This window comes from Caretta caretta, chromosome 7 (assembly GCF_965140235.1).
Source record: "Caretta caretta isolate rCarCar2 chromosome 7, rCarCar1.hap1, whole genome shotgun sequence".
NCBI lineage: Eukaryota > Metazoa > Chordata > Testudines > Cheloniidae > Caretta > Caretta caretta.
Window position 1 is genome coordinate 97,710,855 of NC_134212.1, and position 16,805 is coordinate 97,727,659.

The following is a 16,805-nucleotide window of genomic DNA, read 5'->3' on the forward strand; positions in this document are numbered from 1 at the left end:
CAAAAGCAATTAAAATCCCTTTGTGATTTATTTTTGAGTGTCACTCAAAATATGCATTATTCTAGTGAAGATCAACAGTACTTTTATAAAATTTACTCTCATTTATAAAGTTATCAGGCCTACTACACATGTGTTCTCAATTCATTCAGGTTAGGCCAGAAAATAATAAGACATTACTGACTTTCACTTTACTTTCACACTTATCCCTAACATACTGTCATTGAAAAGGACAGGAGAAAAAACAGCTAAATATCAGTAATTTGGTGGTGGGGGAAAGCAGTTGAACATAATTCAGTGTGACAAGAGGCAGAGTGATTTGGCTAAACCATTTCTCAGGGTACTTTGTAAGGAGGATCAGCTGCATTATTCCTTTAATAGCCATGTCTAATGCAATAGCTTGGCGAGTTTTGTCCCAAGTCAAGGTATCAGCAGCAGGTCAGAAGGTAACATTCTGTTTACACGATTATTTCCTAAAGCACTTATCTTGCCTTCGGTGTGAAAGTTGACTTTTCTGTTTGTAAGGGGGCCTAAAGAATTGAGGGAATGGGAAAAATTAGCTACACTGAGCTGGAGCTGAATAGAATTAAGTGGGAGGTCTGAGAAAGTCCTGTGGTGGCACTCAGCAGGATACCTTATTAGCCGCGTCATCGCAGTTCATTCAGGCAAACCATAACAGTGTCACCAACATTCCCACACAAAGACAAAGTTCCTCACACAGTCTATAAACATGCTTCCCCTGGCCAATTTATCCTAGCTTGACACTACTGAAAAGAGGGTTTTGTTTTGTTTTGTTTTAAAAACAGTAACAAAACAAAACAACCTTCCTCCATCCTTTCCCCCCATAGCTCTGCCAAACTGGCTGAATTGAGGATGGAGAAGAGATGAAAGGGTATTGTCACATTTCTTGGGAAGAAACAATCCAAGGGTCAAAAATGTTATCCAAGGAGCATATTTTTAATCATAACAAAAAGTGGATAGAAACAAATACGGAACTGTGGATACCCCTTAAAATTTACCTATTTTTCTGGGTAGTGAACAATCTCACTAGAATTGCTATATTTTGTGTGTATTATACAAGTAAAGGAATTAGTAGTATAAAACAACATTTTAAAAATATTATATATTTAGAAAAATAGTTACAAAATAGCTCTTGCATCAATAAAGTACCTTATAGTACTAAAGAAATCAGTAACAAAATGTTTGGTCTGCGTATTAAGCAAGCTATAGACCTGCTAATATAGTGGTAACTCAGAGGTAGTGAGAAATACAGAATTATAAAAGGTTTCAGAGTAGCAGCCGTGTTAGTCTGTATTCACAAAAGAAAAGGAGTACTTGTGGCACCTAAGAGACTAACCAATTTATTTGAGCATAAGCTTTCGTGAAGTGAGCTGGTTAGTCTCTAAGGTGCCACAAGTACTCCTTTTCTTTTTCAGAATTATAAAAGTAATTCAAAATATATTTAAAGTGATCATTTTAGCATTTTCAAAGGCACATCTTGCATGTGAAATTAGAGGACTGTAGTAAGACAGCTTACACAAAATGCAGCTCAACATCCATAAATAAAGTTGCTGATAAAGAGGTATGTTGTAAGTATATTTGTATAGCATAGTGTCATAATAAAAGGGATCTTAAAACCAGAAATAAGCAGCATAGGGGTGGTAGATAGCAGTACAACCTAACTGAGTAACTGTGGTATTCAATTTTTAGGTTAAAACATTCATTGTGTTTACTGTTAATCTCAATAGAGCTTTGAGCCAGAAGGGATCTATTTCAATTTGAAACTATTAAAATAATGCTGAAATATGTCTGTGCATGCTGGGGTAAAACCTTTTCACATTTAATCTGATCACTGAAGTGTTCAGAAAGCATTGCAGAGGTTGAAACAATAGGGAAGTTTGCATACTTGCTATGTGCAATGCAAGACACTGAAGCCCCAGTGTGTTCACAGCAACTAGAAAGGGAGTCATAGAGTAGTGTTAGAGTGAAGGTCACAGAAAGGTTACTGGATAGGAGACAGAACCACTGATAAGTATTTAACAAACAGAATCAGGTTCCCAATCAGATTAAAGAGAAAACAGTAATGGAGCATTAAATTATATACTTTTCACTTCTATTTATATTTGAATTCCAATGAGTCCTAATAACAACTCCTACAGTGACTTCTGGTGGAAAGCAAAGGAACAACGACAGTGAAATCTCTGTTACACTATCACAGCCTGGCCAGGACACTGAAGGTTGAGCCACCAGAGACAATTAAGGTTTGACTAACACAGCACCAGACACGTGGCCTTTAGGCTCCTATTCCCATCAATCCCACTTTCACTTTTTTTTTTAAAAAAATTTCAGCCTAGAACTTACATTGGCCACCTCTTCCTTAAATATTTTTCTGTAGGAATCCACAAAAAAGGACTGCTAGATTTCTAGATTCAAGAAGTAATCATTAATTTTTAAGAAAAGTTAACAGGTGACAGTCTAAGTGTAGCTAAACAGACCTAATGTAAGTGCTTTCAATGACATGTCCAAAATGTTGTAATATTGTCATTAAAAAGCTGAACTTTATCACATCTCTGTGCCCTACTCATTTTGATATAATAGCTAAAACCTATTAATAATATCAAAACATCTCAAAAGGTCAAGCAGAAAACAACAAGATGAAAGGAGTTGTCAAGAAGCTAAGGCAATCATCTTAATACTCAAGGCATTTGCCAGGGCTGTTTAACTAATATGTGATGTTCACTTTTAATTTCAATATAGTGCCATTTGGGCAAAAATGTTCTATTTTTTAATTAATTACCATGTCAATAGCTATTAAGATTAAAACAAAGACCACATCAATAATAAATATTTAATCCAAAGAAAGGATTACAAGAAGAGCAATAAAAATCAATTTTTAGAGCTGGAAAATTGTGACTTTTTCTAGTTTGACTGGTATTTTCATTATATTGACAAAACCATGATCTTACCTGACACTGACATTCACCTAATGTAATAGCAGCCATGTATAATGATGTAAGTACTTGTCAATTTTACTACAGTAGAACACAATTCTATTACACTGAGGTTAAGTTATAAGGAAATTCTCTTGCTCTTCATCAGATGTAAAATAACACATATGGATCAAGAAATTCTAGAAACTGTTTTTTTTTTTTTAATAGTTCCCTGTTATGTCATAGGAGATTAAAACTCTTCCAAATAGTTTGTGAAACTCACAGTGTTAATAATCTTTATATTTACTCATTGATAGAAAACAGACTCCTAGAATTGTATGTCTTAATACACATAGTAAGTATAGCTACCCTAGGATATATTAAAGGATTGGGTAAAACAAAAAAACACTGAGACCATTTAATAAAAAACGTACCTGGAAACTGGGCCATAAAATGACCTGCAGAATATTCCAGCATGGGATTTTGTTCTACTATCTCACGAAAGTTAGAAATGCAAAACATACCTTTGCCTTTTGTGATATAGTTAGAAGTGATCAGAGGATAGACATTGCGTGTCCTAGTTAGGTAACCAACATTACAAGGAGAAGATTAAATAACACTACCATGGCCACTGTCTCTCCAAATAGACACACTGAAGTTTTCTTTTTATTCACAGGGTGGGTACAAGATGTGGCAGAAACTTGCCACCGTTACCCTTCCAATGACCTCAGCCTGGAAGCATTGCTCAGTGGCTGTGGGAGAAAAGGAGCCACTAAGTCAGTCCTCCACCATATATGCAGAAAACACCGATAATACATAAATAAAATGACTCAGTGGTGAAAACAAATCTGTATAATCTGGGAGAGTCAAAGAATGTCTCCCTAAATTTTAAAATCTCTTGCTTCATCTACTATACAAACACATGCCATTGGTCTGAATATATCCTTAAAAATATAAAGGTATGTTTCCCATTTGAAAAATTAACTTTGTAAAATTATGTAATAAATATGCAAAAACCCCCTAAAAATACTACCCAATTTAAATTTAAAAACTATGTGTACATGTTATGTAAGCAATACTCATTAGTTAATTTTCTGCCCGATGGTGTCAGACATGTAAAAGGCTGAGCCAGTGGGAAAACAGGAGGAAAGCCTTTGACTTTATCTGACAGGTTGAAAGTAACAAGATAATTTTGCTGGATTTATTCTTTGTGGAACATATTATACAAACACACTAATTTTGAGAGCACTTAACCCTAGTTTAAAGAGCGGGAGGGAAAAGAGACTGAATATTAATGAGATGGACCCAATGTGTTTAATGAAAAGTTGCCTTTTCTGAATGTGACATTGGATGTTAACCCTGGTTAGAAGATATTTGAACGGAAGGCTTATTTGCCTTGGGACTACATTCTATTTGGGCACATCACAAATTTCATTATAAACTTGAAAATGCCATGGTTGAAGTTGGAATATTCACTTGTTAAAATAAGTATTGTAAAAACGAGATGGATGGAATAAAACCGGGGGAAAATGATGTGGGCTACTCCTAGAATTTTCTCAAATGACCCAGATCTTTAGAATGAAGTTTTCTTTTGCCTAGAAACGAAGTGGCTTTTCTTTTCCTCATTCAGCTGCTAGTTCTGGGAAAAGCCCAAAGAGAAACATTTAGATTGGAGGGGTCTTTGAGAAGATGTGACAGTTGACTGATGAGCATCCATAAAATGACAAAGAATAGTTGTGTGAAGCCTGTGCATCACATTGCCTCTCCCTGGGAAACTAATTGCTCTGAATTGTTAATAGTAACATTATTTTTCTGGCAATCATTTCTTTTGAATACCCAAAATGAGCATGAAACAGCTCCTTTGACCGGACATAAAAGTTAAATGTCCCAATGTTGATCAAATTAACTTCAGCTATGTGACAATGGACTATATTTGTGAGAAAATAATGAAGGACACAAAGGGGTGCTTTATGCCAAGATTTCACAGTTGTAATGTAAAAATGTTTCTGTTGAACTAGGCCAGGCAACATTTCAAAAGGAAAACAGAAGAGCACTGTCACTTTCAAAAAAAAAAAAAGCTCATTTCATGGATCTGAATGGTCTGGATAATTTCAGGAAGTTTCAAAGGTTGGCACATCAAGAACGCCAGCATCAAGCTACTATCTCACATCCTGATTCTTATTTAACTCTCATATAATACTCATAAAGAACACCCTCTTGTAGTCCTTAGTCAGGCAACAATCCTATTGAAGTTGACAAAAATTTTGCCTGAGTCAGGGCTGTAGGATTTGGCTCAAAAGTAGTCTAATTTCATGCAGACAAAAAGACTAATTCGTAAATAAAATATTTATGTAGGTGTGAAGTGAAGCATGTGAATGAAGTCTGTGATCTACACTGTTAACCACATGTTCCTCTCCCGATTTCACACATGAACGTAATTCCCAACCTTTAGAAGTTATGAAGACGCAATTGCGGTGAAGATAGGGACAGGATTAGGCAAGTACGTTATGGGAAGGGAAGCAGCTTTCAGATGTTCAAATTCAGTCTCTGTTATATCAGTGTAAATCCAGAGTAACACCATTGACCTCCAAGAAGTTAGACTGGATTCATGCAAATGCTGAGAAAAGGATTTGTCTATATAGTCTACAACAAAAAGTCCATGATAATTCTGCCTTCCTCACCGTCACTGAATTATAAAGGTAAAAAATAACATGACACATTACACACATACTCCAGTTGCCCTTTGCATATTCTCCTCACCACATTATTCTTATGCCTCCTCTTTTTGTTTTTTAAAACCAAAATAAACTGTTTACTATTCTAATATTATTAGATTAAATATTTGCATTCAAAAAATCTTATTCAGAATTACTTCATAATCATGCAAACATTTCTAGATACCTCTAACATCAACTTTCATTTTTAAAAAGTTTACAATTTAAAGATATTTTAGAAGCTTCATGCCTATGTACTAAAGCTTTGGCATAAAATAATATATGTGGTTAACAAGACTTTTGTAACGTTAAAATAATTTACTTAAGTTTTACTTGTACCTATTGCTTTTAATTCTTGCATAAGAGAATCTTGTGGTCATTTGAACCCCACATTAACGAGGTTGTAGTTAGTTAATGTTTATGAAGATATTCACAGAACTGCTGATGCACACAGAGGACAGAACTGTGGTTCACTTACTCCCACCGTGACTTACATCAACTGTGAGAAGGTGTTTCTGTTTCATTCACTGAAGGTTTAGCTCATTAAACTGTTTTCCTTCTCAGTATTGTTCACTGAGTCTGAACTGCATTGCAGTTAAATGCTCTTTAGCAGTTTAAAGGCTTTAGAGGAAAAGACTTATCAGCCTCTGTTTTTAACAGCACTAAATCTGCATTATTAGTTCATGCAGATAAGGGGATTTAAAGGCCTGGCTTGAAAACTCTCTGTTCTATGTTTATCTGACACTGCATAGCTCCAGTAGCTCAGCTGGAAATGTAGATCTATGAAGCTTTAAAGAGAGATTAAAGCCAAGAAAAGAAGTACTTTTCCCCCTATAGATGTTCTCACTTTTCCTTTTCCTACTGTCTGAAGGAGTGATGGCAGACAATGGTCAAAGATGGTTCCCAAAACCTTCTGAATGGGGACACTGTTGGTGGTAGCATTCATTCAAAGTGAGCTTCAGAGTATTGTCCTCCCCAATCAGCAGATCAGAATAGAGTTTGCTGGTGGCTGCCAAAAGGTTAGCAGTGCCCATGAAAGGGGTTTCCCATTATTCACTGCTCTTACAGAACTCCTCTTTTGTGCTAGTCAGCCCATCATTTCACTATGGAGGTCCGGATCTGCGGCTGGCTGCTCTCTGAAAATGAGCAATTCATGTGAATGCAAACCCACAGTAGTAGTGCAACCTAAAATTGAAGGTTTTCTTTTCTAAAGACAGGGGAGTTAGGGCAGTTTTTGGCAATGTCACATTTTAATGATATACCATCATGACATCTTTGACCCACAGTTAACACTAATACTACAGTCTGATTTCCTTACCCTTGCCAGGGCATCGTGGGAGGTCCAAAGCCAAAATTAGCTAAATGAAGCACATAGCATGCTGTGGCAAGCAAGCAATAAATAATACAGATCGATCTGTTTAGGTTCCTTAATGCAGAACAAAAGAGAAGAGGGACAGAAAATCAAATAAAAACAACAACAACAAAAAAACAACAAAGCAAAGGAAAGGAAAGGAAAAATTATCTTATCTGTTGGGGTACTGTAACAATATATATCAATTTTTTTTGGCTAAAAGCACTCCCAATCAAGCAGATCTAGAACTCACTGAAGCTCAGTTCATTAATTCAAAGTATATCTTAAAAACTTACACAGCCAACCTATTTACGTTACATCAATAAGGTTTATGATTTTTAAAAAATGTTTTAACTGCTTTACTTTGATAGAAATGGCATGAGATGATTTCTCTTCTCCAGCCCTCCCAAAAGTGAGAACGACACACTAAATGTTAAAGCTTTTCCTACCTATCCCCTACTGGTATATAGTGGAAAAGTAGAGTATGCACGCGGTGGAAAAAAGCTAAATCTTTCATTAAATAGATGGGCCAGTTTTTAGCTAAATGAAAATTATCCTGGAGACATAAGCAGAGAGGTAAGGCTTTGGCTATTATATTTTCTAAATAAGAAAATATCTATACCCAATTCTATACTTTAAAAGTCTTTCAATGGAAATCTAAAAATATGAAAAAGCACAATACTGTCTACATACAAACAAGATATTTTATGCTGCATATCTAAATTTGGGTCTATTTCCTCTTCATTTTCTATAGGAAACAATCACTAAAATAAACTATTATTCTTTTGTAGAGAATTCCTTACAGAGGAGGTTATTGTATGCAACATCTCAATGCAAAGGGTAACATTGTGTGTAAATGATGGAGAGAAGAGCTGGTTCATTGACCATGAGTCATCCTTAATCTCAGCCCAACCTTTGAGCACAGCCTAACCTTTGTTGGGGGGAGGAATGGGGATTTTTAAAGATCCTCCCATATTTGTACCTATTTACCCCTTCTCCCTTGCTCATCTGACCCCCCCCACCCCCATCTAGTGCTCCTTATAAGGCTACCCATCCAGTGCTGCTCAAATCAATGGCTTGCGGGAGGGATTCACAAGCCACTCTCAGTACCTGCCGGTCTGAATTTGGATTCCCCATATAGCGACACTCTTAGGCTGATCTCCAGTATGTTACGGCTCAACCTTTTCTGAAAAGATGTGGCTATGACAGTTTCTTCACTGGTCTTGGATATCTTTTACTGAAAAGCTCATTCTCAGTGGCATACGTTGCACCTTGGCACCCCTGACAGGAGGAGTCCCAGACCACACTATACGTAAATACAGAGAGGCTATCTTAGCTAGGGCCCTACCAAATTCACAGTCCATTTTGGTCAATTTCATGGTCATAGGATTTTAAAAATCGTAAATTTCATGAGTTCAGATGTTTAAATCTGAAATTTCACGGTGTTGTAACTGTAGAGGTCCTGACCCAAAAGGGGGATGTGGTGGGGGTCGCAAAGTTATTGAAGGGGGGTTGGGGTATTGCCACCTTTACTTCTGTACTGCTGCTAGCAGCTGCGCTGCCTTCAGAGCTGGGCGGCTGTAGAGCAGCGGCTGCTGGCTGGGAGTCAAGTTCTGAAGGCAGCGCCACCATCAGCAGCAGTGCAGATGTAAAGGTGGCATAGTATGGTATTGCCACGCTTACTTCTGCATTGCTGCTGGCAGGGTGCTGCCCTCAGAGCTGGGCGCCTGGCCAGCAGCTGCCGCTCTCTGGCCACCCAGCTCTGAAGGCAGCGCAGAAGTAAGGGTGGCAATACTCCAGCCCTCCGACAATAACCTTGCAACCCCCCCTGCAGCTCTGTTTTGGGTCGGGATCCCCAGTTTGATAAACTTTGGTCTTCCCAGTGACATCTGTATTGCATAGCGTAAAATTACACAAAAGACCAGATTTCATGACCTCTGACATGTTCTTCCTGGCTGTGAATTTGGTAGGACCTGAGTCATAGCTCTGCAGTAATATTAACCAAGGCACAGGCTTCCAGGAGAGGAATCATCTGGAGGCTATAGGGAAGTGGGAGATTGATAGAAGCCTTTTATGGAGGAGTGATGTGAGGTGCTAATGTAACACCAGGGACTTCTGAAGCTTAGTGCATGAGCCTCTACCATATGAGCTAAAAGCCAACTGCCTCTAAATTTTAGGCTGTAGAGCAGACTCATTTAACTCTCTCTCTCTCTCTCTAAGTGTCAGAGTAGCAGCTGTGTTAGTCTGTATTCGCAAAAAGAAAAGGAGTACTTGTGGCACCTTAGAGACTAACCAATTTATTTGAGCATAAGCTTTCATGAGCTACAGCTCACTTCATTGGATGTAGCTCACGAAAGCTTATGCTCAAATAAATTGGTTAGTCTCCAAGGTGCCACAAGTACTCCTTTTCTCTCTAAGTGGTCTTGGTGCCACTAGATGGGACAGAACACCACACCCAGAAGGTGTGTGGGTTACAGTAGGATTTGTAGGGAGGGAACTTGGGAAATATGGGGGCTTAAAAGGAGGAGTAGAGAAAGCAGCATATCATGGTATCCAGAGAGGTCTAGTCTTCACTAGGAGAAAAGGTCAGTTTTTAGCACATTAGCTAACATGTTCACATCCTACTGAGTCAAGGAAAATTGTAGTTTTAATGTGTGTTAGCTGGTCGAGGACCCTATGGTTTGCCTCAACCAGCTAACTTATGCGCGTTACAGCTATAACTTGCCTTGTCTGCATTAGGATTTTAAACATGTTAATTAATATATATTAGAAAGAAGGCCACACTGATGCCAGATGACTTCACGTGTGAGGGTGAGGGGGGCAAAGTCTGGGGAGAGTGTATGTAAGAAGGTGGAAGGGACGTGTCTTGCAAGGAACAAGGGAGGGAAGGTTGGCTGCAGGGTGATGGGAATCTGTTAAGAAGCAGGGAGATGTAACTACTAGCAATGTCACAGAAAGCATGCATGTGTGTTTGAAGAGGAGAAAATTTCAATGTTTAGATAAGAAAGGAAAAGAGAAAGAACTGCATGAAAAGAACCATGTTATGAATGAACCTATTCGCTCCTGATATCAAATTATTCCTAACTTATCTGTAATTGCTTAGAGAGATTCCTAAAAAGTTAAGTTACATTTACAGTATCACCATTACGTTATAGACAACATTGCATATGAAAACATCTTTAAAGATAAACTTTTAGGCTCTATTTCTCTGGGAAACATGAATTCAATCAATACTTCATAAAAGAAGCATTCAAATCTTCCAGAGAATCATTAGATGTGACAGTTCAGGCTACTGCTGTATAAATATACTTCCTTTCTGCCTATACATTGCCAATACATGTATGCCCATACATAAATCATCTTTTCTTGATGGCTGCCTTTATTATGGATCCATAACTGCTAAAGAGGATTATCAAAAGTTTCTTTAGCATATTCTGACAGTGCACTGCCCACTGGACTGAGTTTACTTTGTTAACACTGTTATAGACCATGGTGCTATCAATAGCTATGGCAGCTGTGTACAAATAATACATTCTCTTTTACAATCAGATTAGATGTTTAGCGTACACTGCTTCTGTTGAGATTAACATACCTTGCATTGAAAACACATTTGAACAGCAACACTTTTTGTTTGCACTTAGCCCCTGTGTAGACTGGGGGGAAAAGGTGTACTTTTAAGATGTGCTAACACCATTTAAAAATATACTTTTCCCCCCCTAGGCTACAAAAGGCTATAGAAAATCCATAGAAATTCCCCAGTCTTTTCAATTTCTTTTAAAATAATCAGCATTACAAACTGACCTCTAATCAGATCCATGTGAAAACATTCTTAACTCTTATAAAAAGTGTACTGTTTTAATCTGTATTCGTGCAGTCTTGCAAGTGGAGGAAAATGATATCAACAGTATACTGTGTGCAACTGTTTTTCGACAGTGGAATAAAAATCTTGGTATGACTAGAAAGTATTTTTTATCATAGCTTTTATAAATGACTGAGGGGAAGAGGAGGATGAGAGAGACTAATAGAGTCTAATACATACCTATCAAGTACATAACCAAGAGCTTTATGTCGTATTCCTGAGTAAACCGATGGGCTTGTTTCCCAAGCAATTAAATTGGAAGCATCATGGAAAAGATGAATGTTTACCAAGTCAAAGGCACTATGACAAAGGAAAAACAAATAAAATGACTCAGGATAAAAGAAAAAACATTAGTAGCAAGCAGTGGAGCATTCAACATCATAGCACAACATTGTATATTCACTGCTACGGCAACTTACATTTACTCATCCAGACAGTGCAAAGTTATGCTATCGTACCAGAAATTGCCATGGAGAGTAGCACCAATCTGATCCATGGTTAAGGTTTCAGCTAGGCTTCTGTTTACGGTTTATGTATTATGCAAAAATAGAAAGATTGAGATCAATTACAGCTCAGAAAGAGGGGTGGGGATTTTTGTGCAAACTGGGCAAACTGTAACATGACATACGCATAACTTGAGCTGGCTGGAAAATTGCAGATGAAACAGTGTTTTGGAGATTCAGCTAAATTGAAACATTTTGTGGAAATGGTTTGATTTCACTGAAGATCCGAAGGAACCTACCTGACTTCCTGCCAGCTCACCTGCCTGCCCACCCAGTGGGCTACCAGGAACCCCAGGACTTCCAGGGTCTGTGGCTCCAGGGCAGCCTTCCAGGCAGACAGCCCCAGAGCTGGTGTTCCATTCCCTTTCACTGAGAATTTTTACATTTTTGGTTTTGGTCCTCATTGGAATGAAACCAAATCTTGAAATATTAAAATACTCTGCAAAATGGAATTACCTTTCTCTTACCAGCTCTATGCATACCAACTAAATAAGAACATAAGAATGGCCATACTTGGTCAGACCAAAGGTCCATCTAGCCCAGTATCCTGTTTTCCGACAGTGGCCAATGCCAGGTGCCCCAGAGGGAATGAAAAGAATAGGTAATCATCAAGTGATACATCCCCTGTCGCCCATTCCCAGCTTCTGGCAAACAGAGGCTAGGGACACCATCCCTGCACATACTTGCTAATAGCCATTGATGGACCTATCCTCCATGAATTTATCTAGGTCTTTTTTTAACTCTGTTATAGTCCTGGTCTTCACAATATCCTCTGGCAAAGAGTTCCACAGACTGACTGTGCGTTGTGTGAAGAAATACTTCCTTTTGTTTGTTTTAAACCTGCTGCCTATTAATTTCATTTGGTGACCCCTAGTTTTTGTGTTCTGAGAAGAAGTAAATAACACTTTCTTCCTTACTTTTTCCACACTGGTCATGATTTTATAGACCTTCATCATATTCACCCTTAGTCGTCCTTTTTCCAAGCTGAAAAGTCCCAATTTTATTAATCTCTCCTCATATGGCAGCCGTTCCATACCCATAATAATTTTTGTTGCCCTTTTCTGAACCTTTTCCAATTCCAATATATATTTTTTGAGATGAGGCGACCACATCTGCACACAGTATTCAAGATGTGGACATACCATAGATTTATACAGAGGCAATATGATATTTTCTTTCTTATTATCTATCCCTTTCTTAATGATTCCCAACATTCTGTTTGCTTTTTGACTGCAGCTGCACACTGAGTTGATGTTTTCAGAGAACTATCCACAATGACTCCAAGATCTCTTTCTTGAGTGGTAACAGCCAATTTAGACCCCATCATTTTATATGTATAGTTGGAAATATGCTTTCCAATGTGCATTACTTTGCATTTATCAACACTGAATTTCATCTGCCATTTTGTTCCCGTCACCCAGTTTTGAGAGATTCTTTTGTAACTCTTCGCAGTCTGCCTGGGACTTAACTATCTTGAGCAATTTTGTTTCATCTGCAAATTTTGCCACCTCACTGTTTACCCCCTTTTCCAGATCATTTATGAATACACCAGACCCTCGCTAGAATGCAGGATTTGGGATCCATGCGTGGTACCGCGTTAACGTGGGGACCGTGTTATAGCGGGGACCACATTAAAATGAATTGCAATTAAAGTATTTAAATTTGGGATTCATGGTCGCAACCGCTTTATATGAGAATTTGCGCTATATTGACGCGCGTTCTAGCGAGGATCCAGTGTATATTGAAAAGGACTGGGCCCAGTACAGGGACACCACTGTCTTCCCCTCTCCATTCTGAAAACTGGCCATTTATTCCTACCCTTTGTTTCCCATCTTTTAACCAGTTACCAATCCATGAGAGGACCTTCCCTCTTACCCTATGACAGTTTACTTTGCTTAAGAGCCTTTGGTGAGGGACCTTGTCAAAGGCTTTCTGAAAATCTAAGTACGCTATATCCACTGGACCCCCTTGTCCACATGCTTGTTGACCCCCTCAGTGAATTTTAGTAGATTGGTGAGGCATGATTTCCCTTTACAAAAACCATGTTGACTCTTCCCCAATAAATTATGTTAATCTATGTGTCTGACAATTTTGTTCTTTACTATCGTTTCAACCAGTTTGCCCAGTACTAAAGTCAGGCTTGTAATTGCCGGGATCACCTCTGGAGCCCTTTTAAAAAATTGGCGTCACATTAGCTATCCTCCAGTCATTTGGTACAGAAGCTGATTTAAATGATAGGTTACAGATTACATTTAGTAGTTCTGCAATTTCACATTTGAATTCCTTCAGAACTCTTAGGTGAATACCATCTGGTCCTGGTGACTTATTACTGTTTAGTTTATCAATTTGTTCCAAAACCTCCTCTAATGACACCTCAATCTGGGAGAGCTTCTCAGATTTGTAACCTAAAAAGAATGGCTCAGGTTTGGGACACTCCCTCACATCCTCAGCCATGAAGACCGATGCGAAGAATTCATTTAGTTTCTCCACAATGGCTTTATCGTCCTTGAGAGCTCCTTTAGCATCTCGATCATCCAGTGGCCCCACTGGCTGTTTAGCAATTGATCTTGTTTATGTAACCCTTGTCTGCCCATCCTCCTTTCCCTCCCCCTATTATCGCAGCTTTCAGTAGCTGTGTCATATCTGCCATAAGAATGTAAGGTCTTTGGGGTAGGGATTGTGTCTTGCTATATGCCTGTACAGTACCTTGCATATTTTGGACAATGTTGTAATAGGAACAACAATAATTATATCTTGGCAATATTCCTGTCTATATGATGTCCTTTGCAATGTCAATTGCACTATACCCTCTATTTTTACTTCCAATTTTAAGAAACATTCTAATGAATATAATGCCCCTATACCTTATACCATTAGCATCTCATTCTGCTTCCATTGAACAAACCCTAGAACTTCACAGTTCCAGCCTCTGCTTCTGTGTTGCAGCAAACATTTCCTTCAACAGCTTTGCTTTGAGTAGGGAGATTAAGCGTATATATGCACTACAGGTGTAAGGTGTGATTTCCAACTTGAAGAGACTGTGCTAGCTCTGATCGAGGTAGTGTGCTAAAAACAGAAGTGTAGCCAAGGTGGTGAAAGCAGTGCAAGGGATTCTCTGGTCCAAGTATACACCTAGGGTCTCAAATGGATCGTATTTGGGGTGGCTAGCCCTTCCCGCTGCACACGCTGTTACAGCTACACTTCTATTTTGAGTGCACTAACTAAATCAGAGCTAGCATGCGTATGCATATGTCAACTCGAGCTGGAAAATATTCTAACTTTGGTAGACATATCCTTAGTCTTTCTACTCAGAGCAAAGGTGTTGAAGGAACCATTTGCTGTGGCACAGAAGCAGAAATTGGAGCCATGAAGTTCCAGGTTTTATATAATGAAAGCAGTTTTAGCTACCAAAATACAGAGTTTCATTTGCTTCTGTGGCCTTTGAGGCTGTGGTTAACCAATTGTCAGTCTCTAGCCCAGAGGATTTTTTCTGTGTGAGAGAAGCTAGAATTTTCCCCAAATTTACAATCTATAAAGGTTTTAAAAACCTCTGGGTAAAAGGAACTCTATAAATCATTAGGAAAAGTAATGTGTTTAAACAAATCAGAATTTCTTACACATGTGACCATCTATTATTTGGTGAACAGGCACATGCATGCTTAAACAGATTACTATAATCTTACACCTATTTCGTTATGTATATGTTCTCTGCCTATGCCTGACCCTTCTCCATCACCTTTGGATGCCTGCTTGCCCATCAGAGCATCCTGATAGTAGTCATACACGATTTTGAACACAGCAACTGCAATTCTGCTCATCCCTTAAGCAGATCACACAAAGGTTTGTGGGGCCTCTTCATTTTTACCCTTTATCATGGAGTGGCCCTCTAAAGGGCAGGCAGAAAATAGCCCTATGAAAATTATACACAATGTGAAGTTAAATCAGATCATTCAGTCACTCAGCCCAATCCCTCCAGCAATTATTCATTTCCTATCTTGGAGTAAAAATTTACTCTGAACCCATCTGTGAACAATGTTTTCTCTAAACACAGCTTCAACGTGCCCCAAAATAGAAAGCCCAAGAAGGCAACACAGACCTTGAGGTCCCTCATGAGGTAAGAAGAAAAGGCTTGGTTAGTTTCCAATAATTGGTGTTCTATAAATATACATTCCTCCACAGAACCCCATCCTTGGAGGCACATGCTGTGCCACCTGGATTCAGGAAGATTAAAAAGCATTAAAGTTATCCGACAGTTGCCTGCCTAATTTATGGGCCAAACCAGAGTTTAGCAAAGGAGGAAGTAGCCCTTCCCTTGTTTCTCACCAAGTGCTCAGCCAATTACTGTGCATATGCTAAATACAACAACCAAGAACAATATTCATCACTTACGAATATTGTATGTGAACATTTGTCACACCGTTTAAAATCAAACTCTCCTTGTTTTAGGATCTGAAATGGCTGCACATTCTAAATATCCACAGAAGAGAAAAATACCTTTGTTTTTTATAACTATCTTTGAACAACACAACACACAAAGAGCTACAGTAAAGAGTCAGACAACATGGGAAATGTGGTGACACACCAACAGTTCCAAGTTCAATGGCAAATGGAAAAGCTGCAACTTGTGGAACAGGGCTGAGGTGCCTTCCTTATAGATATGGCTATGGTGCATATATTGTGGCATAATGTTACCCTATTATACCCTTACTGCTTTTTCCAGTTCTAGACCCATACTGCAGCACACATGATTCTAAGAGTAAGGATCTGTGAAGGCAGTTTGGTGAATATTAAGTATTTTTCCTGTTTATTCTTGTCATAAGATAGGAACCACGTTTAAGCTTTCTGGGGTTGGGATTCTCCTGTGTTTGTACAGTATCCTACACAATCAGACCCCAATCCCAATATAGGTAATTATTAATAATATAATTTGCATAGAAGCAAAATAAACAGCTTCAGTGATTATAGAAACTCCAACACACCTTCAAAATCTGTATCACCTACATAAACCCTTTGTCTTGCATATGCCTCTGCTGTGAATGTTACTCATTTAGGATGTATTTCAGCAAGGAACTTTAGCACATATCTAACTTTAAGCACATGAACCTGGACTTCAAAGAGACTATTCATATGCTTAAAATTAGGTACATGCATAAATACATTGCTGTAAAGGGTCCTAAATCTGGATCAAATGTGTTGAGAACACAGAATCTCAGAGAGCGCCAGTTCTCTATCTCACCCAAAGAGTTAACAATATTAATGCAACCAATTAAAAACAGATAAACTATCTACCAAAGAAACTTCTAATAGTCAACTGCAGATGACCATTAGAAACAGAGTTAATAGGTGGTACAGCTTCTTCTCAGAAAACAGTTTTATATGTAATATTGGAATGATGTTGGACATTATTTGGTTGTTAAAAAAAAAAAAGTTCAAGGCACAGATGGCTCATCA

General features: G+C 38.4%; 1 protein-coding gene across 3 annotated transcripts in view; it reads right to left on the bottom strand.

Annotated features, from left to right (window-relative positions):
* The window catches only part of INPP5A (inositol polyphosphate-5-phosphatase A), a 427,857-nt gene that overhangs the window by 117,480 nt on the left and 293,572 nt on the right, over positions 1–16,805 (bottom strand). For all 3 annotated transcript variants that reach the window (XM_048857376.2, XM_048857378.2, XM_048857377.2), the window contains exon 8: positions 11,032–11,151. In XM_048857376.2, coding sequence (XP_048713333.1) covers positions 11,032–11,151 — 120 coding nt within the window. The remainder of the gene's footprint in view (positions 1–11,031; positions 11,152–16,805) is intronic.